This window comes from Chelonoidis abingdonii, chromosome 2 (assembly GCF_003597395.2).
Source record: "Chelonoidis abingdonii isolate Lonesome George chromosome 2, CheloAbing_2.0, whole genome shotgun sequence".
Lineage (NCBI taxonomy): Eukaryota > Metazoa > Chordata > Testudines > Testudinidae > Chelonoidis > Chelonoidis abingdonii.
Genome location: NC_133770.1, coordinates 83,794,110 through 83,818,738, shown reverse-complemented (window position 1 = coordinate 83,818,738; position 24,629 = coordinate 83,794,110). Strand labels below are relative to the sequence as shown.

The following is a 24,629-nucleotide window of genomic DNA, read 5'->3' as shown; positions in this document are numbered from 1 at the left end:
CCAGCATGGAGAGAGGTTGGACTGACCTGGGGGTGGGGGTGGGGGTTGCATGGGCATGGGGCAGAATCTGTGTGTGTTAGCCAGATATGGGAACAGGGGCTCTGTGTTGTATCAAGGTGGGGAGGTCTGTTATCTCTAACCAGACACCATGCCTTGGGTCTACTCCTGGCTTTGCCTGGGTTGGATAAGTGTTGTTCTGTTGTTAAGCATGGTGCTTGATCCAGACATGAACTCTGACCCCCTTGGTGGCAGGGGATTGGTCTTTGTGCAGAGGTGTGTGGCTGGGATCTGCTTCCTCAACCCTGGGAATTTCTCACCTGACACTTTCCACATTCTTTTGACCAGTCTTCCACTATGACAGAAGAGACCAACTTAGCAAACTTCTCAAGCGGACAAGGAGACGTGCAGCCTGGCAGCCTGAGTGGATAAGGATCCGTCAAGGAGTCATTCCGATAGTACATTTCAATGCTGTAGTGCCTGATTTGCAGAGCCCGGAAGAAAAAGAAAAATTAGATCTTTATACCTGAGATTTCCTCTTCACAGAGACAGCCTTCTGCAAATTACAGCCTTTGTTAATGGAAATTATTGTAGAAAAAATTCTTCAAGAACAGAGACCTTGGCAAAGACATCCAAAGCTCAGTGTTCCTTAGAACAGTCATATCACTGCTAAAGTCACAGGTCATGTCAGCAGGCCCTTTTGAAATATTTAATTAAATGAAAACAGAACTAGACCCCACGTAAGGATGTTTGATTGTGATAAGCTTTAAGGGGTAGCTTGAAAACTACTGCTACCACTTAGGGAAGCAGTCACATTTATCCATTCACTTAATTCCCACCACTAAACTTAAGTGTGTTCTCTCTCTCTCTCTCTCTTTCTCTCTCTCATATATTTCAGTTAATTATTAATTTTGAATGCATTTAATGCAACATTGTGAATAGGACTGCTCAGTAAAATTCATTTAAAATATAATTATTTCATGAGGATGTTTTTCTCTCAAAAATAATCTAAGGCATTACTGAACTGGTATCTGAAAGCAAAACACATTTGCTTTCTGCAGATGTGTCAAGATACTTACCCACTGTTTTCTTGGTAGAGTTCAAAAAACTGGCAAGCACTGTACGGTGGCAGTTTTCCATTGAAAATATTGAGCGCCATCTGTAGGGCGCCAATTGTGGTGTCATGCTATAAAAAAGAAAAAGAATGCTCCCATGTAATACAGTAGTTGCTTTTAAGTGGGGTTTTGCTGCCCCTACTTCCAAAAACCTTTTTTTAGTTCTAGGAAGGGATATTAAAGTAAAACTCCAGTTGTGGTCTTTGTTGTTTATTTTTGAAAAACCCATTGCCCCTTTTGCAGGAAAACCCATGGCAGGGTGTTGAAGGAGGGAGGAGGGAATCCAAATCTTTCCCTAGAGCAGGGATAGGCAACCTATGGCACAGGTGCTGAAGGCGGCACGTGAGCTGATTTTCAGTGGCACTCACACTGCCCGGGTCCTGGCCACTGGTCTGGGGGGCTCTGCATTTTAATTTAGTTTTAAATGAAGCTTCTTAAATATTTTAAAAACCTTATTTTCTTTACATACAATGATAGTTTAGTTATATATTATAGACACAAAAAAAGACCTTTTAAAAATGTTAAAATGTATTACTGGCACGTGAAACCTTAAATCAGAGTGAATAAATGAAGACTCAGCATACCACTTCTGAAAGGTTGCCAACCCCTGCCCTAGAGTAAGTCTCTTGTTCGTATGTTTACTGAGCTTGTTTATATACCACTCTAATTGTTGTATTTTAATCATTATACAGGGTCTAGAACTATAGATACTTTATAAATTGCAACAGATAGATAAATTGAGTTACAACAAGCATGAATTTGGTTACAATATGTTAAAATGAAAAATATAGATTTCATACAGCCCGCTTGCACCAAGCCAGCAGCACAAAGTGGCTGTAAAGATGGCTTACGCTAGGGGAATCTCCAGGTGACATATAACTGGCATAGCCAGCTCAAGTATAGATTATGTCTGGGAGGTGTGGTTGAAGTGCTGCTATATTCCAGTGATCCCCTGCTAGTAGAACAGCACCTTGGTGGTTTGTTGCATCAGGATGCCTCTTAGAGAAGCCCTGAAGTTGCTCTATGTTGCACTGGGGACCAAGTCTTAGAATTGGGGTTAGTGGGGAGTAAAGCTGCCTTTGCCAAGCACAGGTTGGCTGAAGATGAGGAGTAAAGTCTATGTTTTTGTTTGTTGCAGATGTTGCAAAAATACATAATTCCATTCAATGTGTTGAGTCCAATTGTATCACCTCATTGCTTTTCTTAGCTTGCAGCAGGAATGTAACCTTTTTCTTTTAACACTGGAAAGTTGTTGCATCAAAATACATTGGTAACATTGCTTATAATTTTCCCCCTGCATTTGCTTTTAGTACAAGTCAAATGAAGCCCATTCTGTTGAATTCCCACTAGTAAACAATATCAATCCAATGTTAGGAAAAATAAAGTTACTCACTGCGGAAAAGATCTGAATTTTTCTCTTGTTTAATGGTTGAGTGGCTTTTTTGATGCTTTTTAGAATAGCATTCACAAGGACACCTTAAAGAAGATAGAGAAGAGCAATGAGGATGTTGATGAATAAAGTGTATTCAGCTGGAAGCCCAAACTTGAATATCCCTGGTATTAAACAGGAAGATCTGTTCATGACTGTACAACAGTAATTCATTTTTAGTTCACATGGAATTTAGAGCTTGACAGTGGACTCTACAGAAAAGAAAAAAATATTTTTAACCCAGGTAGTTTGAGAAACAGGAGCATTAGAACCCAGGCTAGAATGTGGCTGAAAATCAGGGTTACAATGCCTGCCCCTTAAGTTAGGCTGTGCTGCCGTCTCCTTGATGACATTTCCTTCCATTAATAGCTGCAGGTCAGAGAAATATTTCAACCATTCACTTGCCATAACTTCTGACTGTTGCCTTTTCCCTCAAGGCTTGGTTCTTGAGTCTTTTTTAGCTTAGGGCACTTTTGTGCTGTTCTCCCAGTACAAAAGTGTCCTAAAGCTGTCAGAACCAGCTAATGGAGGAATCCTTCTAGTGGCACCTACACCATTCCCTTCTCTGCTCCTAGCATAGGCGCTTGGCCAGGGAGAAGGGATGTGGTTGAGGTGCCCCTGCAGTTTGCCAATCCCTGCCTGCTAGAATAGCCCTGGGGGCCAGCTGTCAGGCAATGGAGTTTAGAGCTGACTTGAGGCTCTTCTAATTTACTTTATGGTGGGAACCAATGTAGAACCAGACCCAAGATGAGAGGGCTACCAAGGACTCTGAATCTCCTATAATCAGCTGTGCCCAGAGCTGCTTGGGGGCAGGTTTATATGTGGGCCTCAGTGAGGTCACCATGAAGGTGTTTCCAAGGTTAACATTAAATGAGAGAAAATAAATCAAAGCTCAATAAACAATTAGATTTAATATTGGAGAAATAGAACCTAAACCTGGTTTAGGCTGCTGTCATTCATTTAAATACTAATAAATAAATAAACACAGCTATGACATAATTGGCATCACAGAGACCTGGTGGGCTAATACACATAGCTGGAATATTAGTATAAAAGGGCACAGCTTGCTCAGGAAGGACAGACGGGGAAAAGGGAGGAGGTGTTGCCTTATATATTAAAAATGTACACGCTTGGACTGAGGTGGAGATGGAAATAGGAGAGAGGTTTGTTAAAATCTCTGGGTAAGCAGAAAAGGGGTAAAAACCAAGGTGATGTCATGGTAGGGGTCTACTACAGACCACCTAAACAGGAAGAAGAGGTGGATGAGGCTTTTTTAAACAACTAACAAAATAATCTAAAGCACAGGACTTGGTGGTGATGGGGTACTTCAATTACTCAGACATTTGTTGGGAAAATAACACAGCAGGGCACAGATTATTCAATACATTCTTGGAATGTGTTGGAGACAATTTTTTTTTTCAGACGGTGGAGAAAGCTACTAGGGGAAAGGCTGTTCCAGATGTGATTTTGACAAATAGAGAGGAACTGGCTGAGAATTTGAAAGTGGAAGGCAGCTTGGGTGAAAGTGATCATGAAATGATAGAGTTCATGATTCTAAGGGAGAACAGCAAAATAAAGACAATGGACAATGGACAACAATGGACAATAAAGACAATGCACAGTAAAAACAATGGATTTCAAGAAGGCAGACTTTAGCAAACTCAGGGAGTTGGTAGATAAGATCCCATGGGAAGAAAGTTTAAGAGGAAAAACAATTGAAGATTTTCAAAGGGACACTATTAAGGGCACCAGAGCAAACTATCCCACTGGTAGGAAAGATAGGAAGTATGGCAAGAGACCACCCTGGCTTAACCAGGAGATCATCAATGATTTAAAAATCGAAACAAGAGTTCTACAAAAAGTGAAAACTAAGTCAAATTATGAAGGATGAATACAAACAATAACACAAGTATGTAGGGACAAAATTAGAAAGGCCAAGGCACAAAACGAGATCAAACTAGCTAGAGACATAAGAGGTCACAAGAAAACATTCTACAAATACACTAGAAGCAAAAGGAAGACCAAGGACAGTGTTGGCCCTTACTCAATGAGAGGGGGAAAATAACAGAAAATGTGGAAATGAAAAAGGTGCTTAATAACTTCTTTGTTTCAGTTTTCACTGAGAAGGCTGGTGGTGATTGGACATCTAACATAGTGAATACCTGTGAAAAATGAGGTAGAATCATAAGAGGCTAAAATAAGGAAAGAACAAGTTAAAAATTAGATAAATTAGATGTCTTCAAGTCACCAGCGCCTGATGAAATACATCCTAGAATACTCCAGGTGCTGACTGAGGAGATATTGGAGCCATTAGCAATTATCTTTGAAAAACGATGGAAGATGGAAGAGATTCCAGAAGACTGGCAAAGGGCAAATGTAGTGCCAATCTATAAAAAGGGAAATAAGGAGAACCTGGGGAATTAAAAACCAGTCAGCTTCACTTCTGTACCCCAAAAGATCATGGAGCAAATAATTAAGCTATCAAATTGCAAACATCTAGAAGATAATAAGGCGATAAGTAACAACCAGCATGGATTTTTCAAGAACAAATGCTGTCAAACCAACCTGATAGCTTTCTTTGACAGAAGAACAAGCCTTGTGGATAGGGGGAAAGTGGCAGATGTGGTATATCTTGACTTTAGTAAAGCTTTTGATACTGTCTTGCATGGCCTTCTCATAATCAAACTAGGGAAATGCAATCTCGATGGAGCTATAAGGTGGTTGAAAAAATGGCTGGAAAACCGTTCCCAGAGAGTAGTTATCAGTGGTTCACAGTCATTCTGAAAGGGCATAACAAGTGGGGTCCCACAGGGATTAGTTCTGGGTCTGGTTCTGCTCAATATCTTCATCAATGATTTAGATAATGGCATAGAGAGCACACTTATAACATTTGCAGATGATACCAAGCTGGGAGGGTTTGCAAGCGCTTTGGACGACAGGATTAAAATTCAGAATGAACTGGAGAAATGATCTGAAGTAAAGAGGATGAAATTCAATATGGACAAATGCAAAATACTCCATTTAGGAAGGAACAATCAATTGCACACATACAAAATGGGAAATGATTGTCTAGGAAGGAGTACTGCAGAAAAGGATCTGGGGGTCATAGTGGACCAGAAGCTAAATATGAGCCAACAGTGTAACCCTGTTGCAAAAAAAGCGAATATCATTTTGGGATGTATTAGCAGGAGTGTTGTAAGCAAGACATGAGAAATAATTCTTCTGCTCTGTGCTGATTAGGTCTCAGCTGGCGTATTGTGTCCAGTTCTGAGAGTCACATTTCAGCAAAGACGTGGACAAATTGGAGAAAGTCAAGAGAAGAGAGACAAAAATGATTAAAGGTCTAGAAAACATGACCTATGGGGGAAGATTGAAAAAATTGGGTTTGTTTTAGTCTGGAAAAGAGAAGACTGAGAAGGGACATAATGATTTTCAAGTATGTAGAAGGTGATTACAAGGAGGAGGGAGAAAATTGTTTTTCTTAACCTCTGAGTATAGGAAAAGAAGCAATGGGCTTAAATTGCATCAAACTTCCTAACTGTCAGGGTGATTAAGCACTGGAATAAATTGTCTAGGGAGACTGTGGAATCTCCATCATTGGAGATTTTTAAGAGCAGGTTAGACAAACACCTGTCAGGCATGGTCTAGATAATACTCAGTCCTGCCATGAGTCAGAGGACTGGATTAGATGACCTTTCAAGGTTCCTTGCAGTCCTATGATTCTATGTCAGGCTCAGGTCAGAATGGTCTTGAATCTTCTCCTAGGATTTCTGCAACCATCTCTTAAATTTGGCCTAGGGTAACTAAAGGCATTTCTACATTTAGGAAATGTACATTTAGGACATCCCAAGGATCATGAAAATACGAGTGTTCAAAATATATTTTTAAATGTTTATTACTGTGTGCAGGTATATTTAGAAACACATTGTAGTGCCGTTTTAACAAGGAGCTTTGCATGAGTAAACAGACTTGATTTGTTATATAATATCAGCTCCTCCCTTTTCAGTGCTGTGTAATATTTTATTTACCTCCCTGTAGTCGTGCTTTGTCTTTTGTTTTGTATATCCCAAAGATTGACTGTAAGGACAATGCTGCCAGCTCCTTCATCTTCTTCATTACATCTCGAGAAGCCCATTCAGGGAGAGTATAATTGTGAATACTCTATAGTAAAAAAGGAAAATGAACATTATTTTTCTCCCATTAATTTTCTTTTCCCCCAGACCACCCTTACACGGTTGCCTTTGGACTCCCTGAGGCTTTCTCCCAGTTCCTTCATCATGTGGCTTCATTTCCTGGCATTTTCCCCAGAACAGCCTTTTAGGGAGGTTCCATTGGGGTCCCAATGGAAATTTAATTCTTTCTCTTACTGCAGTCACTTTTCAACGTGGTTTCTGCTAGTGTGCGGGTTTGGAGAGGAAGATGCATGTCCCACATGGCCAACTCACTCTGATCCTTCTCTAGCACAGGATCTGCAAAGCATAATCCAGCTCACAGTGGGGAACTCTCATCTTCTGAGTCCCAGTTCCCTGTTCTAACCACTAGACAGTGATGCTACTGCTTATTTTCAACGTCCTGCTAAGTATTCTATAGTTATAAGGAGTTGTTCTAAAGAAAATACTTCACTTTTTCTATTAGCAAAAATCATGATGAGCTTCTCAGCATGCTTGAGTAACTACAGTAACACACTGGGTTGTACAGAAAGGGAAATAATATAAGGAGATGGATTTTATTGTCCTGTTTTAGAGGGATGATAAATAACAGGGATGAATGACGATTAGTTTTCTAAACTGTAAACTATGCTTTGAGAATATCCTTTTCTAATGCACTAAATTATGGTTCATTATCATTCTTCAAATGGTGCTGAAAAGAAACCAAGCTCAGGACAGAACAGAAGATCAGTCATTACTGTGTTTGGTTGAAACCAAATTGCTGAGTTTAGCTGAATCAGATCTTCTGGATTAGTCTCCCTCTTGCTTTCTCTTTTAAATACCTCACAAAGCAGAGTATCATATGTATTCCAGGCTTTGAACTTATTCAGTTGTTTGAGAGTGTCCATGTCATATCCTGTGTTAGCTGCCATAGTTTTTAAAACACCCTGAAAGACAAGAACAAAAGGAAACAAACACAACAAATGCCTCAGTACACTCAGATACATGTTCATGTGGACTCATAGACCCTGATCCTGCAAACTCTTACATGCGTGCTGAACTTTACACATGTGAATAGTCCCAATGAGGGTTCTTTTGTTGTTGCAGTTCTCACTCGTGGCTCCTAGATGCTACTGCTCTTTTAGTTTCTGTGTCTGCCTTTTGCTCATCCTTGCTATTCTTCATTGGAAGGCTCCACTTGCTGGCTTCTTCTCTCCCTGCCCTGAGTACTTCACCCCAAGGAGAGGGTGCAACCTCACTCACCTCTTCAAGTTAACCTTCCAAAATGGGAGCTCCCCTGGGGAAGTGGATAAAGAGAGAGAAGGCACTGGGGGGAAGAGGAAGAGGAAGAAAGGAACAAGGGAAAAAGGAAATGGAAACCCCAAGGCAGGAGGGTGGTGGAGAACCTACGGGATGGAATGGGAACAAAGCCCAGAGGAAGAATTAAGGAAAAAAAGAAGAGAGAAAAACAAATTATGTAGGGACAGAAAGAAGGAGACTGCCTGGATAACTGGAAAAGGGCAATGATGGGATGGGAGAAATGTCTCACAAAGATGCCAGAAAGGGAACCAGGATTGCCAACTGCCCCATGAAGATAGTGGTGAGGAGAGGAGACAAGACCTGGTATCTGTTCCCAGTCACTCTGGTGAGCATAGCAGACCACCAGCCTTCTCTCTCCCACAGAAGACAACAGTTTGCGGGGGCTAAGTCCTATAATGGGGGAGAGTTGGTTGTGTATGAGCAGTTGAGCAGTTTGGTGGGGTTGGATAAGCATCCAAAGGTTAAGTTGCTTCTTGAAAACTCAGGATTCTCCCATCACTGTTTAATATGTGTATTTTACAATATTGATTCATGCGTTTGCAGCTTGTGTTCTTGTGACAAAACATCATTACATATTGCTGTAAGGGTGCAATGTATGGGGCAAAGAATGTAGCGAATGAGGGATTTTCAATCCAGGAGGAGGATCAGTTCTTTGAAACAGCCTGAAAAACTATATCAGCTTTGGGGTTCTGATAATTAAATGAATCATACGAGATGCCATCGAAATGTCACCAGGATGTGTATACTCTAGCTGGCAGCCAGGTGACCTCTACACCTCTAGGACTGACTTTGGAAAAATCTTTCAAAACTGAGCAATCCTGCACCTTGCCTCTGGACTACCAGAATGGCAACCAGTTTGAGAACCACAGTCCTTGACTACCAGTCCTGTGAAAAGTAAGCAGAATTACCTTGGAGTAAAATTAACATGAAATATGGAAGCCCCACTATATCCCTCGCTCCTTGTGAATGATTTATATCAATTTGACTTTACATTCCAGGTATTTTTTTTAATAATGTTTGTGAGAGTTGTCTTTCCTTCTAACTTCTAGGGGCCTGAAACTGCCTGAGGTTCTGCAGGGCTCTGCCTTTCTTATCTTTTTTGCAATAACCTATTTATGTATCATTTCCAGAGACCATTTGTGAAGCCCTGCTCATGGTAGGCCTGGTCTATCTGTCTCTCAGCCATGTGAAAAATCCAACCCCCCAGAGACCTAACTATACTGATCTAACCCTTGGTATAGCCCAGCACTAGGTTGATGGAAGAATTCTTCCATCAACCTAGAGCTGGTCTACACCAGTGGTTAGGTTGGTATAACTGGGAGTATGTGTGGTGGTGGTGGGGGGGCAGGCTTTGTCTCATCCATGAGAGATGTAGCCATACAAAAGTAAATTCCTATTTCAGACCAGGCCTTACTGTGAATTTATTTGTATCAGTAAGCGTTTCATAACTGGTTCCACAGGGACCCTTGCTCTGTGCTCCTGCAGAGGGTATAAGGGGACTCCAAGCCACTTTACGCCATGTGTTCTCTACCTGAACCATGGGAGAGGGGTAGTGGTGTCAGCTATTACTTCCCCTCCCATGCAGTTGGCTGTGGGAATGGGTGAAGCTGGCCAGCACAGGAGTTGGTGCAGAGTGGGAAGTCAGCTGCACAAGGAAAAAGTCGGGCACAGCTTGCTTTCCCCCATGAAACAAGGAGGAAGCAGGAACTGACTAGTGACACTGAGGCAGCACAACTAGGCACTGCTTAAGCAGTCTACCGAATGTAACAGTGGCTACTCCACAGACTGTGCAGTGTTGTTCAAGGCCTGTTCACCCTATCTACTTATTGTCTGCTATAGCCTTTGTAGCAGGAAAAGTTGTGGGGTATTTGGGTGAAGATGTGTGTCAAGGCCAAAGCAGAAACACTGCTCATCTTCGGGTGAGAGGATGCAAAAAAATAACATTGTAATGAAACTTGCACAAGGAGAAATGCTTGAGTTGTTTTTACATTGGTTTTCCATTGCAGCAGTCACATCCTGAAGTCTTTATTTCTCCTCAGTTTCAGCAGGATAATCACATCTGTATGATTGGTTTTGTGCTATACTGTAGTGCAGGAAATTGCTGCCTCTGGAATATTTTCAGTCTCATTAGACTATTTAGCACAAATTAAATATAACTCAAAGTAGCCTGAGCTAGTTAGTGATATATTCACATCTAAAAATTAAAATTAAAACAAAACTCAAGTTCAAATATATATTTGAGACTTGTTCAGTGTACAAGTATATTAATATTTTATAGTAATATTAGCCTGTCTTATGGTAATTTTATTTTTAAGAGGCTGTTGTTCCTCGGGAGACAGTAACAGCATTTCAGTAAATGGAAACAATCCAATGTTACAATCCCTTAAATTTACATTCTTTCCTTTTTGTTTTACCATATAGGGTTGCAACTTGTTTTGAAATTGCCATGATGCCTGGGTTTCATTCTGAAGTTCATCAAAACATGGACAGTTAGGAGAAGGAAAGTGCAGCATCTGAAATAAAAAAAAAAAAGTTAAACTTGTCATGTAGTCAGCAGAGGCGGCTCTAGGGATTTTGTCGCCCCAAGCATGGCAGGCAGGCTGCCTTCGGCGGCTTGCCTGCGGGAGGTCCTGGGTCCCGTGGATTCGGTGGCAGCCTGTGGGAGGTCCGCTGAAGCTGCTGGACCAGCGGACCCTCGGCAGGCATGCTGCCGAAGGCAACCTGCCTGCCGCCTTCGCAGTGCCTGGGGCTGCCCCTGATGGTCAGGCACTTTGAATGGGATCCACACAGGAACTTAGGTGTTGCAAAGCCGGCATCACAGCGCCTAACTTTTAGGTGCCTAGAAAATAACACGAACAACACTGGGATCCACAAAGCCTAAGAAAGGGGTCTAAGCTCCCTATCCAATGAAGGGGAGAGGTAGGCTCCTTAGACTGTGATCCACAAAAGCCAGCATGACTAGGTTGGGAGCTGCCCAAGCTAGCCAATGGCAGTTGCTAAGCACTGCCCATCTCTCTCAGAGTTAGGTACCTAAGTCCAGGCTGAAAGGAGGCGCGTATCTTTGCTTAGCAATCCGTGAATGGGAATCAGCCACATGGAGTCAGGCAGCTGAAGTACCTAAGCTACTTCTTGAGACATTGAGTTAGGTGCCTGCCTTGCTCCACACACAACAGCCAGAGGAGAGGGTGGTGGTGGGGGTGCCCAGCTGATAGCTTTTTGCCCAGTGGTTAGAACACTCACCTGGGATCTGTGAGACCCAGGTTCAACTCCCCACTCTCTGCCAGAGAGGGAGAAAAGATATGATCTGGGGTCTCTGCCTTCTCAGGCACATTGTCCAACTCCTGAGCTATGGGATATTCTGATTTAGGGCTTCTTCAGTCTCTCCTGTGGAAGCTGTTGCACTATGGCTAAATAATGAAAGAGTGATTGGATCAGGGGGACTGGACCTGGAGTTTCCCACCTCCTAGGTGGTGCCCTAACCACTGACTTACAGCATCTCTCTCTTGCCCAGTGAGTGGTCCATTGTGGATAAGTGCTTAAACAGTCTGGGGTTTAGATACCTAAATACCTTGCTGGATCTGGACCACTGTGACTATCTATTTAACCCGCCTTAGCTTCATCTATCATTGTGGTGTCTAACTGTTGTGGATCAGATTCATGGACATGCTGCAACTGCTTTGTGCCAATCCATTGGTGCAAGTTGTTCATATACTTGGTGAATTTGGGCAGTGGAAGATTTTGCTGGCATGTCCAGGAAGCTGTTATTGTAGCTGATCCCTGGCTGTCAGAATGATCCTCTTATGCAGCTGTGTATATCTTAGAACTGCTCTGAGAACTGGCCCAGTTCCCTGGATCCAGTGTGTAAAGGTGATTGAAACTACGTTCCCCCCCACTTCTCAACTCCTAAGTCACACCAAATACAGCCCAGCACTGGAACCTGCATATTAGACTGCTGAAAATTTGATTTCTTTGTCCAAATCCTGCTCTCAGATTTGTGTGTAAAATATGGCATTGTTTCAGTGGAACCACAATAACATGGTACCTGTTTTGCCATTGAGTATTCTTGGGAATAAACAAGAGACAGAAGTGAATTGTGCTCTAAATATTGAAAGGGTGCCTATGTAATAGTTTCATTGCTGCTTAATACGCCATGTGTGAAATTCATCCTTATTCAGAGAATCTACCCAACCCATGCATCACTTAACTCCTACTTAAGCCCAATTTTGATAACTTAAGAGGGACTTAAATGTCGCATGTCTTGTATTTGCCTTTTCTGACCTAATGTGAATTTCACTCTGGGTAAATTGGGCAGAATGCACCTCCAGTGCATCCCCCTGTAATGGTCCTTCCTCACTGAAGTGTCGCTACAGAGGCTGGAGCAGATGTTAGCAGAGAGGAGTTAACATTTTAAATAGGAAATATTGCATGACCTCCAGAGTGCGTGTTGTTCTGCAATAGCCACACACCTTGGAGGTTCAAGGCTATGTTGGGAGGCTTTGGAATTGCATAATAACAAATACTCCTTTTGCTTAATTACCACCCTTCGGGTGTTATTACTTAAACCACTCCCTCTGGTTTCATTAAGTAGTACGCAGTGCTGTTAACTCTCAGTTCTGAATGGATCACATTCACAATAGGCCAAGAAAATAATCTGTGACCAGGTTTATTACTATATGATACTTTGCCTTGATTTCCCAGTCTGTGTTGTTTGGGGCTTGAAAATATCCACAGACATCTGGACCTGGAAGGCTCAGGAAGACAGAATTCCTGGCTTATAGGTGGTTGGCCTATTCAGCAGAAACTTCAAGTTGTTCCAGTAAGTCATTGTAATTAAACTTTAATTCCCCAACATGGGAAAGTTGCAGACCTGGCAGGGAAGAAGAGCACTCCTGCAAATGACCAGAGCTCCCTTTCCCTTTAAAGTGGTGACTCAGAGAGTTTGGAGGTTTGGTTTGGATAAACATCTGACAGGTCTGATGCTTATCAAAATGTCTTTCAAGCCTTTCCCACTTGCAAACCTCCCTTCCTCTTGCTTCACTGGAGGACTGAGTGAAGATTCAAGCTGGGTCACATTGTGTCTGATCCAGTTTGCTTGAAGCACATCTCACTTTCACACATGGCTTTAGAATGGAGTAATGCTCATGAACATCTCTGAAGTAGACAGGCATGATGGCCTAATGACCGTGGCCCGTCCTCTGATGACCTTGATGACATGGTGTGTGGTGGTTTTATTGTGTCTTGTTTCTGTTTCCTCCAAGTACTGTAGGTAGCGCAAGGAATGAAGCCCTTTCTGTTCCTGCTCTCCGCAGCTTTTGTTCTTGTTAAATCTTTGGCCTGCACAATGCCTCGTTGCAGTATCACCCCAGGCCGACAGATCTGTACCTGCCCTGTCATTTCTTAGATACATTCACTTGGGCTGTATGCTTCTCAGGGTTGGGTCTGTCTTTCAATTATGTGTTTATACAGCACCTAGCACAATGGGACTCCAATCTATGACTGAGGCCCCTGGGTGCTACTGCAATATAAATTAGTAATAACCACAGAGAGATTGTTACAGTTTTGATGTAAACGTCTCTCCGTGGCTGATGTAAACGTCTCAGGAGCCAACCTGTCAGGGAGGGAAGAATACAAAGCACATTTCAACTTGAAATCACCTTAAAGGTCTGTCTGTCTGAAAGAACCTGCCCCCATGAAAAGATTTTAGTGGAACTTCCTCAGCTTCATTCCTGACAGGATAACATCAGAACTTCCCTGTGGAGGAGATGGTGATGAGGAATGCATGTCAGCTGTTCAGCCCCTGTAAACTTTCATGCAACAGTTTTGGTTGGGCCTGCATGACTGCATGTATTTATAGACCAGCTGTGGAAGGTGTTGGATTGAACATGTTGAGAGGAATGATATTTTCTCATCTCCTAATTTATGTTCCTACTGAAAAATCTGATCAGAGGTGGAAAGTTCCCAATTGGTACTCACATGGTCTTCCGATAGTGGCACAATATGAACTGGGATGGGTTGCCAAAGGATCTGGGGATTCCAGATCTGGTTGCCCACTGGGGGAAAGAGTCCAGCGAGATATACCTGAGTGCTCATAATGGTTCGATCGTAATCTGTGCTTTGAATGAAAATCTGAAAGTAAAATGACAAATATTTTTTTCCTAATAATTAACAAGAGGGCAATTTTATCCAAATTCCCATTCCATGCTTCCCTCTTTTCCTTTCTCCTATTTTGCATAAATCACAAAAGGTGAAATTCACGCTTGTGCAGAGGACTAGCAGTAGATTTGTGCACCACTTAAGTCACATTGAAGTCCTCTTTCTAGGAATCTACTTCATCAGTCTAAATGGAATTTCTCTAAGGCACCTTTCACCTTGGAATCTAAACATTGAAAAAATTATGAAGAAGCATTAAAATCTAGATTAAAAAAAACATTTATCCATTCCCCTGAGATTCAAGCATGTATCGTCATAGGAGCTGGAACTAGGGGTGCGGGGGTACTGCAGCACCCCCTGGCTTGAAGTGGTTTCTATCATATACAGGGTTTTCAATTTGGTTCAGTGGCTCTCAGCACCCCCACTATAAACATTGTTCCAGCACCCCTGTGTATAGGTTTGTATATTTAAGATGTGTTTTAAAGTACTTGTATGTGCCACTTCTGGGGCAAGGTTGACAGTTTACACATGGTGTTTGCTGGTGCTGCCTTCATTCCCCTGCCAATCATAGTTCACAGTATACCATATTACTTCCATTACATACATTTTTTGCAATAAGAATTTTCTCAGATAACAGGACCCTGATTAGGATATCATCCGGGTAACAGCCTTTTCAGCCATGCTTAGAGCATTTCTCATCTCATCCATTAGCCCAGTGGGACAGGGTTTTAGGGAAATGTGGGACTGTAATGCAGTTTCCCTCCCTCTCTTGTGACTTTCTGAAATTCTGTTAACCCTTTATATGATATGCTCTATGGCCAGAATTTTCAAATTTAGGTGCTTAACGTTAGGCTCCTTAATTTATATTTATGCATCTAATTAAGTGGCCTGATTTTCAAAAATGCTGAAATGTTGTTAACCTTATCTCTTGCTTTAATATGATGGGTTTGGGTTGTTTTTTTTTGACCCAGTAGTACAAGTCTTACAGTCCAATGGTGCAAGAGAAATTTCCTTCACACAAATTCTGATGCTTACCTCATGCCGGTTATATGTGGCATTCAAGAAGTTTGAGTATCTTTTCCGAGTATACTGTCCAAGCTCATATTGCTGCTGCATTCCAATCTGTATGGACAGCAGTACAGGTGAGTGTCAGTTTTAGGTAGCTGTGAAACTTTATTACAGCTTTTCTTTCCACTCTTCCTTCTGTCTTCAGTGAATTTTTCAGGTGATCATTAACCATTTTATGCCATATTGTATGCTTTGTGCATGTTTACATATTGTTTTTCAACAGGAAAGTTCACTTTTATCCATAAACTAGTATCACTATACTAGGACACTACATTTTCTAAGATATTGAGGGTGTTAATAGTAAGTCATAGGTCATGTCCTGCTGGGAGAGATGTTGGGCCTGATTCTACTCTCTCTTAGAGCTTTCACACTGTTGTAACTCCACTGACTTCAGCAGAGTTATTCCTGATTTACACTGTGAGGTGTGTGTGAGGAGAATCATGCCCATTAAGTTGTGTGGTCAGTTAGTGCCAAATGAGTGTGTCTGTTTACTTGATACAAATACTTATGAAGAAAATGATTGGCTTATTCATAGTAACTCATGACTAAATTATTGGTCTGACTCCTGAGTTTGTAGCTTGACTCTCATCCCTTTAATTACATTCTGCAAACTTGTTTTGGTGTAACAGCAGCTGTTAACATGTCTTGGAGTGGTATTCTCTCTGTTCTATTAGAGCTCTCCAAGGCTGTGGGTAGGATCCCTTAACCTTAGCAGCCAAAAAAGCACTTTTATTGAACTGGAATCTCAGAGATCCACAAAAGAATTTCACATACTTAGAATAAAAAATAATTAATGAAACACTGAAAAATTATTAATTAAAATAAATTAGAGCAGCTTTCTACAAGCTAAGACAAAGAAGTTTTTTCTTATCTTAAATGGATTGCCAACACAAATACAGGTCTAACCAGCATGATTATGTTTTTGTTTTGTTTTTTTTTAAATTAAATTGCCTCTTATCTGAATACAATCACATCATCAGGAAGGTATGCAATACCTTCCCCCAGGCTGAGTCACATCTCTACCTATAAAGAGCCAGATGGAGTTTAACACCTACTAGTGAAATATCACTACACTAAAGGTTTAATTTATGAATTACACCTACCTGGTTAGTTGCTAATATTTTATCAGTCACAGATCAGACACCTGCATAATTTTTATTGCATTAATGTTCTCATTTCTGTGAAAAGCCAACAAACCTTGGTAAGCTGTCCAAATCCTTGTGGCCATTCACTTTCTTCGTGTAGACCAGTTGGAAAGTTTTCAACTGGGGTTCGGTCACCATGTCGAAAAACCTAGTGAGATGAATCAAAGACTGAATTAATTCCCTTTGGGTTTCCTTTTTACTTGTCTGGAAGACTAGCATATCATTTTAGTCCTAGCCCCTCTTGGGCAATCCAAAGAACTGGAGAGTCTGCAGAAACACAGGTCAACCCATCAAGTCTGCCTGAAGTATATATTAAGATATTGAGGTATCATTGTTATGCCCACTGAACTGTGAGTGGGAACAGTTTTTCCCACATAGAACATAAAAGTATATTGGCTAAAATTTTGAAACCCAAATTCAAGAGGTAGGCGTCCAAAGCCATATTTAGGCACTTAAACAAGCGGCCTGACTGACTTGTGAATGCTCACTTCTGAAAACCACACCACTGATTCAGGGGCCTAAATATGGATTTAGGTTCTTAGCTTTGGCTAAGTAAATAGTAAATATCTACTGATATTAGTAAGTATCTACTGACTGCAATCCTCTCCACTCCACACACATACACACTCTTGCATAAAGGCAAGGCACAATCTGTCTCCATTGGATATAGATACTAATATATGTTATCTCAATGTTACCTCTTGTTTTGGTCACCTCAGATGATGGGACTGTTCTTAAAAGTTTAAATTCAAGAATTTGTTTCCATTAACCCTGAAAACAGGGAGTATTCATTTTTTTGCCCTTATATATGTCTGAAATGACTGGTATGCCATGTAAATCTGATTGATTTAAGAAGGTATCTACCTAGATTTTGGGTGGACTTGGAGTAAAATCCTGGCCCTTCGAAGTCGTTGGGAGTTTTGCGATTAACTTCAATGGAACCAGGATTTTACCCTGAGAGTTTGGTCCCTCGGATCAGCAGAACACCTGAGCTGCTGTGCATGTACATGCAAGGCAAGTGGAGACATGACTCATGCATTAGAGGGCATATATGGTTGCTTTTGTGATCTTTTTATTCCAGTGTACAAAGAAAATTTCAGCCTTACATATTCTGTTTTAAATAGCTCTGAATAACTCTGAATTTCCCTTGCCAACTCGCTCATATTGTAGGGTCACAAAAATGTCATCCCCCCCAAAAAGCCCCAACCCACCCTGTACCCCATTTAAAATAATCTCAGATTCATTCCCTGACTTCCACAAAGCAATTTGATTTTGCAAACAGCTTCATTATAACTAATACTTTCCACTGCCACTGCACCTTTTATCGCAGAAGCTCACAAAAATGTACAAATATTAAGTCCCCCAGTACCTGCTGTGAGGTGTATTATTATTATTTATATTCACTTTACACGTAACCTAAAGCATGCCGCTTTTAACCACTCTCCTAAAAGTGCCAGTTACCATGCCCACCCTTCCTGGTAGCCCTCAATACCAATATCCACAAACACCAGGTAGTAAGGTGAGTGTTAAAAGTAAAGAAAAGCTGCCAGTCCTTTAAGGTGAACGTAACTGTGTTTTTACCAATTCAGAGTTCATCTTGCTAGAGTAGATGTCCCGACTAACACCTAAAATAGCATAAGGAAGCTTTCTGTAAGGTGCTAATGTTGTGAATAAATGTTGCAGAAGAAAAAACAGAGCCTTAAATTCCTGAACTCTGGTGTTGGGATGTAAGCAAAGGAGAATCTGATTTTCAATATGTAATTTTTAATTCCACACTTTTTTGTTACTTATTTAAAATCTTAAAACAGTGTTTTTAATCCCATCTCAGGATACCTCTAATGAACAAGATACTTAAGTAAAGAGCTGTGTTCCCTGATGATTGAATCAAGTGGACAGGGCGGGAAGGAATGTGGGACACTTGCATCTCTGCTGGGGGGATGGGGAAGAAAAGTCGCTTGTTTCTTTGGCCAAGTATTTGTCATGCTGACATACCACAGGTCTCTTGTGGGATTAATTTGCTCTTTTGGAGAAGCTGATGCCTTTTCTAAGAATGAAGATTAAATTCCCAATTAAAAGGCAGCTATGTAATTTGCATGCAACTGAAAATATAACTTCATAGCAAGACATTTTTTTCTAATTTTAAGTACAAGGAAGTTGCCCAGACCAACTCCCATTGAAGTCAGTAGAAAGACTTCTGTAGACTTCAACGATTGTTGGCTCGAGCCCTTGATACAGAAGTGTGCCTTATTTGTTAACTAGTAGAAAGTCACTAAAATCATGGTAAATTTGTAATAGTAGCACTCAGCATCCTGTACTCTGTATGCGACATAACTTATTGCACACTCTTCAGTCCCAGTTCTCTCCTTCAAGAGCATTTATAGTGCTGAGTAAGACAGCATTGTAGCTCTGTCTGGGTGGGTAAAGAGTGCAAATGTACATGGGAGTTTTTAAGACGAAAACATATAAACCAGTGTCCTTTCTGTTTGGTCTAGATTAAAGAAACCTTTTTCAGAAGGGGAGGGATTTGCCCTCTTCTGAAAAGTGCTGTGGCTTCTTTAAGTCCACAAAAAGCAGAAAACACCTTGGTTTGTATGTCTTCATCTAAAGATCACTGCATAGCGTAAACTTTATGTAACTCCATTTCTCTGTATTGGAAGGGTGAAGAGCTGAATAAAGACTACTGAGGCCTAAGCCCATGGTTCTTGGAAATATATGTGACTGAGCTTCTCAAGCATCTATGTTCTGCTTAAGTTCAAGCCCCAGATGTGTTGTACTACTTTTGAAACTTACCCTGGTCAGGCTGGGAGTGGAGATTGAAGCTGAGACCTTTTGTTCTAAAGGGATGAATTCCTATTGGTGGATCTAAAGGACTAACTATCTTAAGTAGGCAGCTATAACCAACTCATAAACCTCATATGTGATCCAGCACCTTCAACTGTGGGCCAAGATCCAGGTGCTCCTTGTGCTATAAATGTGTATTTCAAAGTTTACACTTAGGCCTTTTACCTCTAGTTAAAATGGAGCTGTTACTTCCAGTTAAGTTTAAAACACACCCATGTTGTAGTGACTTGGAGCTTTCCTGGTCTCACTTGGCAATTCAGTAGAGAATGGCAGGATGAAAGGGGAAAAAAGAGAGAAGGGATTGTGTGATGGCAAGAGTAGATTTTTATACTTGTGACACTGGGAAACAAAAAAAGGCAGGGCAGGAAGGAGATATGGAGATGGGACAAAATGAGAGCAGTTTCCTTTGATAAATGTGTTCACTTCAGCATCATTAATTCAAATATTTTACTCAACTCAATCCTTAGGGAGGGAGGGAGGGTTTTATAAAAACATACATCATTTGTGTCATATGCTATGTTCGTTGGCTGCATAAAAGTATTAAACCAAATCTGAAGGAAACCAGAGACCATATCATCTCTCCTCCTCCTGTGAGTGGAGCAGATTGAGATCCCTGGATCTCTCCTGAAGACACAAAAGGGGGTTTAAGCCATGGGAAAGGGGATCATTGTGGTTTTGTTTTCATCCAGCTTCAGTTTAATGCCTTTACGCAACTCAGAATTTGGTTTGTGTATTTTACTGCTTCTGAGCTTTGCAGGTATTGGGGGTGGGTGGTGGGTGAGAGAGAGATTTTAAAGGCACAAATGGCAGTTAGACATCTAGGACCCATTGGAAGTCCATGGATGTTAAGTGCCTAACTGCCATTTAGGCCTTTGGTCTTCTCCCCCCATGATTTAGACTATAGACCCCAATGTCCTCTTCTGATCTTGGGTTCACAGTGAGTTACTCCAGTCATCTCTGAGTTATGTTTTCTTGAGTTTCAAACAGGTTGAACTTGATATGTGTCTGTAACACCATCCAGAACATATTGCCAATCAGCAAGTTTCTGGCAATTAAGATAGCCCATGTCACAACAGAGGTGGAGGTTGAATTTATAGGTTTAACAAAAACAAATTGCCTCCCAAAACTGGAATGTTTGAACAATATTTATAAGTGGGGTTTCCTTCCCTTTTGTCCTTTTCCTATCTCTTCCTTGCCTGTTTTTTCCTTATCTTGTTTCTATCTCTCCAGAGATGGGCCCAAGCCAAAACGCTGCATTCGAATGACTCCCCGCAAGTTTGTAGAAGTTTGAATCTGAACTTCACAGCTAGGATTCATCTCTCCTTGCATAACTCAGAGCAAAGATGATGGCAAGCGTGGGCAGAACCATAATGCACAAAAAGGAGGGGAAGGGGAAATTCAGTGGGTGGGGAATATCTGGTATTGTCCATTGGAAAACATAGTAAATTATGCTGAAATATATGGCTCTGGGTAATTTTGAGCCCCTGACGCTCACTCTGTGCCATACTAACTCCAACAGAGAGATCATAGAGAAAGTGGGGAGGCAAAAGCAGTATGGCAATGAAACCAGCCATGCTACCAGTGCCAGGAAATCCACAGAGGCTGGGAAGCTGAGCAGGTTTTCTCAAAGTTCTAAAGTGTTTGAACTATCATTGTTCCTGGATTCTTTGCCTGTGTGCCATGCCCCTCTGCCTCTTCTCCAGTGCTGCCTATCCTGTGTTACAACAGGGAGGATGTGGTGCAACTGCAGCTTCTCAGAAATGACTCACCTTTTGGGCGAGTGACTTCTTTCCTAGATTCGTGGGTGGGGACTATATGGCTCTATGAATCTGTGATTTATAGATGCAATGTCTTAGAACAGGAGTAAGCAACCTATGGCACGTGTGCCGAAGGCGGCACGCAAGCTGATTTTCAGTGGCACTCACACTGCCCAGGTCCTGACCACTGGTCCGGGGAGCTCTGCATTTTAATTTAATTTTAAATGAAACTTCTTAAACATTTTTAAAACCTTATTTACTTTACATACAACAATAGTTTAATTATATATTATAGACTTGTAGAAAGAGACATCTTAACATTTTTAGAAGGTATTACTGGCATGCAAAACTTTAAATTTGAGTGAATAAATGAAAACTCGGCACACCACTTCTGAAAGGCTGCTGACCCCTCTCTTAGAAGGTCATTTCTACCTAATGGGATTCTGTTAGATATTTCCCATTTTTTCTATCAGATTGCATTTGACATTCAGCATTGGGGCCCTGCACAACAGCTTCAGTGGAGGCTAAAGTTTACACATCAGAAGGAAAGTCAAAATAGCATTTTGATAAAATGGCTTAAATTATCCCTGTTCAGTGAAAAGAACTAGTGGTCTGTAAAGCACAAAGTGCAGAGTCAGCGCAAAGGTGAAAGTCAGCTGGAGAAAGCTTGGCAGCTTTTCAGAATGTGCCAAAGTCCTGAAAGTAAGAAAGGGAAACATTTGTCTTGTTTACTCCTGCAGGTGTGCTTTACGCTGTGAGTTGCTGCTAGGAGGGAAAAGTAATAAGAAAAAGGCAGGGGTGAAAATGGTTTCCATTTTGGCACATCATTTCAGTATATCATTCAAACTCAGATCAGTGAGCCCAGGAGACAACACTTACAAGATAAGAATTCAACCCAGTGATGCAGTGCCAGGGAAAGGGAAATACACTCTGATGTTAAGACCAGTTCTATAGGAATTATATAGCTGATTGCTCTACCAGCTAAAGAGTAACTGGAATACTAGAATAATTTAGACATTATTTGAAAAGGAGGAGAATTTATATGAAAATTCTCTGGAATAGCAATTATTATAAATAAGGAAATAAATAAAATGGTGTATGCTATCCTAGAAATAAATGGAATACTATGTTCTTTTAGTGGGTGGGAGAAAGTGAATGGAATAGAAGTAAAGAGGTGGTTCTTAGATATTAAGGACTTGTTTCTCCAAACAAGTGAGCACTTCCTATGAATGGCTCTGCAGAACTCAGTTAATAAATTGGGTCAGGACATCAATTTGTAGAACATACTTACACCTATTCAGCTCAAGCCTAAGTTACTTTAAAGTAGTGGTTCTCAAACTATGGGGCAGACCTCCCAAGGCGTGAGAAAGTGTCAAGGGAGGTGTGAGCAGTACCCTTTTTCTTGGGGGGATGTGAGGGGAAAGAGTGCTGGCTGTCAGTCACGATTAGTTGGGGCTCGTGCAGAAGGGCCATGCACATCCATGAGGTGGGGATAAAGGGGACAGCTGGAGTCCCAGCAGCCTGGGGCTGCCAGTGTCGGGGTAGCAGCAGCAGTGCAAAAATAAGGATGGCAATGGGACCCTAAGTCTGCTGTGAAAAGTGATATTGATGAATATCACTTTTCACATTGCCACCCAGTGGCTCTGGAACAGTTTTTAGAGTACGGGGAGGGCCAATCAGAGGCAGAGGGCCAGGAGGGCCATTTGGCCTGGGCCTCAAGCTTAAAGGGTGCCTCAAAGGAACTGCTTCAAGAAATACTCAAACTTGGACTCTGGGGTGTTTCCTAATATCACAATTGCATCATGAATTTTTGTCAGTTTGCCTGCATCAGTGGCTTCAGGTGAAAGCACCTTTAATGAGTTAAAGCAGGTAAAGAACTAGCACCATTCAACTATGTGATAGCATTTGAATGGGCTCACCATGCTTAATATCAACTGTGAGATTGCACGAAAGATAGATTTTTCCTCAATAATTAGTGCATTTGCACAGACAAAGGCTAGAAAAGCATTTGTTAAATAAAAAATATTCATATTATGTCTCACTCTTTTTTTGGTGCCTTATTTTATTTTCATGTGTCATCAGTTTTGGACACTGGGCTGGCAGCCAGGACCCTGCATACGCAAAACCTAGGGGTGCTGCAGCACCCCTACTTCCCACACCTATGTTGCCACCCTTCTGTGTTGCTGCTGGTGTGCACTGCCTTCAGAGCCGGATGCCTGGCCAGCAGCCGCTGCTCTCCACTCTGCCTTCAGAGCTGGATGGCACTATATATATGGGGACAGAGGGACATAAACAACTACAGACACAAAGAAGAGGGGCCCAATCAATACATTTGAGAACCACTGCTTTAGAGAGTTCCATTCTCCAGATGTGCCATCTGCCTGATGCCACCTATGCATTCAGTGCTCTTTCATCACTTTAATACGCTTAAGATATTCCTATATACATGCACTAATGAATGGGACAGATTTTGAACATGTTGCTGAAAACAGAACTTGGGTCTCTTCTTTGCCTGGTGCCTGATCCAACTCCCTTTGAGATTCCCACTGAAGTCAATGGGAGTAGGATAAGACATTCCGGCCCACGAGCCAAATGGTACTTCTACTAATGTCAGCCAATAGAGACATAAGAAATATCACAGGTTTTCTTTCTTTGGCACAGACAGTAGAGTATGCACACAGTAAGTCATAGTGTTTTCTCTACATGGATCTCATTGGGAACTCTTGAAGGTATGAGAATGTTTGGATAACAGAGTTCTTTGTTACAAACAATAATTCCAGTGCCTCGGATTCTCTATTGGAAACAACAATTTAAACCAAATCTTCTTTATCACTGCCACCCGTATATATATCTAAAAAGAAAAATATAAAGGGCTAGCTTCAAAACATACTGTTGAAATTCCAGATCAATGGGGGAAAGCCTCCCCAAATCTGTTGAGGGGAAATGGATGTTATATTGTCATTCTATAGACTTTAGATCTAGAAATGAGCCATGAAAAATTGTTGCAGCCAGTTTCCAAATTCATCCTAGTTCATGCAGCATGTACATCACAACACTATATAAATGAGGCTACATACGCCTCTGCATGCTTCTAGGCCAATTCAGCTGTCATAAGAAATAAAACACATCCATTTTTAGCATGTCTTCCTTTTGAATTTACCTTTGCAACACCTATGAGCTAGGTAAGTATCCTCAATTCTACAGATGGGAACACTGAGGCACATAGAGATTGACATGGGCACACAAAGGATGGGAGGGACAGACAAGGATAGATCCCCAATCTCTTGACTGCCATTTATGTGCTTTAACCACACATCTGGAGGATTCTTTTATCTTGTAAAAAATCTTTACAATTTGACTTATTTTATCTTCATTAAAATGAGCCTTTAAAGGCTTGATTATCCACTGTACATGGAAAAGCCTAGAATATTTCTTTCCTTGTGGAATCTGTACAAAGAGAGGTTGAAATCTTACATTTTTATCAAATCAAGGAACACCACACTAAAATCATTACCAGCGATTAAATGAAGAGGCCATCTACTTACGACAATCACAAATTTCAGCTTGCTTTCTGCAGCAGTTTGGTGAAGCAGAGTGAGGAAAAGACTAAAAGCGAAGCAAGAACTCCTGGACCTGCATGGAAGCCGTGTCATTCCCAT

General features: G+C 41.3%; 1 protein-coding gene across 1 annotated transcript; it reads right to left on the bottom strand.

Annotated features, from left to right (window-relative positions):
• Nucleotides 1-296: 296 nt before the first annotated feature.
• Nucleotides 297-24,629, bottom strand: LOC116839739 (prostatic acid phosphatase-like). The gene is made up of 10 exons (XM_032805887.1): nucleotides 24,516-24,629; nucleotides 16,425-16,520; nucleotides 15,195-15,281; nucleotides 13,983-14,135; nucleotides 10,424-10,522; nucleotides 7,532-7,636; nucleotides 6,570-6,702; nucleotides 2,506-2,588; nucleotides 1,077-1,183; nucleotides 297-477 (listed from the first exon to the last, which is right to left on the bottom strand). The coding sequence occupies exons 1-10, from the start codon at nucleotides 24,627-24,629 to the stop codon at nucleotides 297-299; spliced, it is 1,158 nt and encodes a 385-aa protein (XP_032661778.1).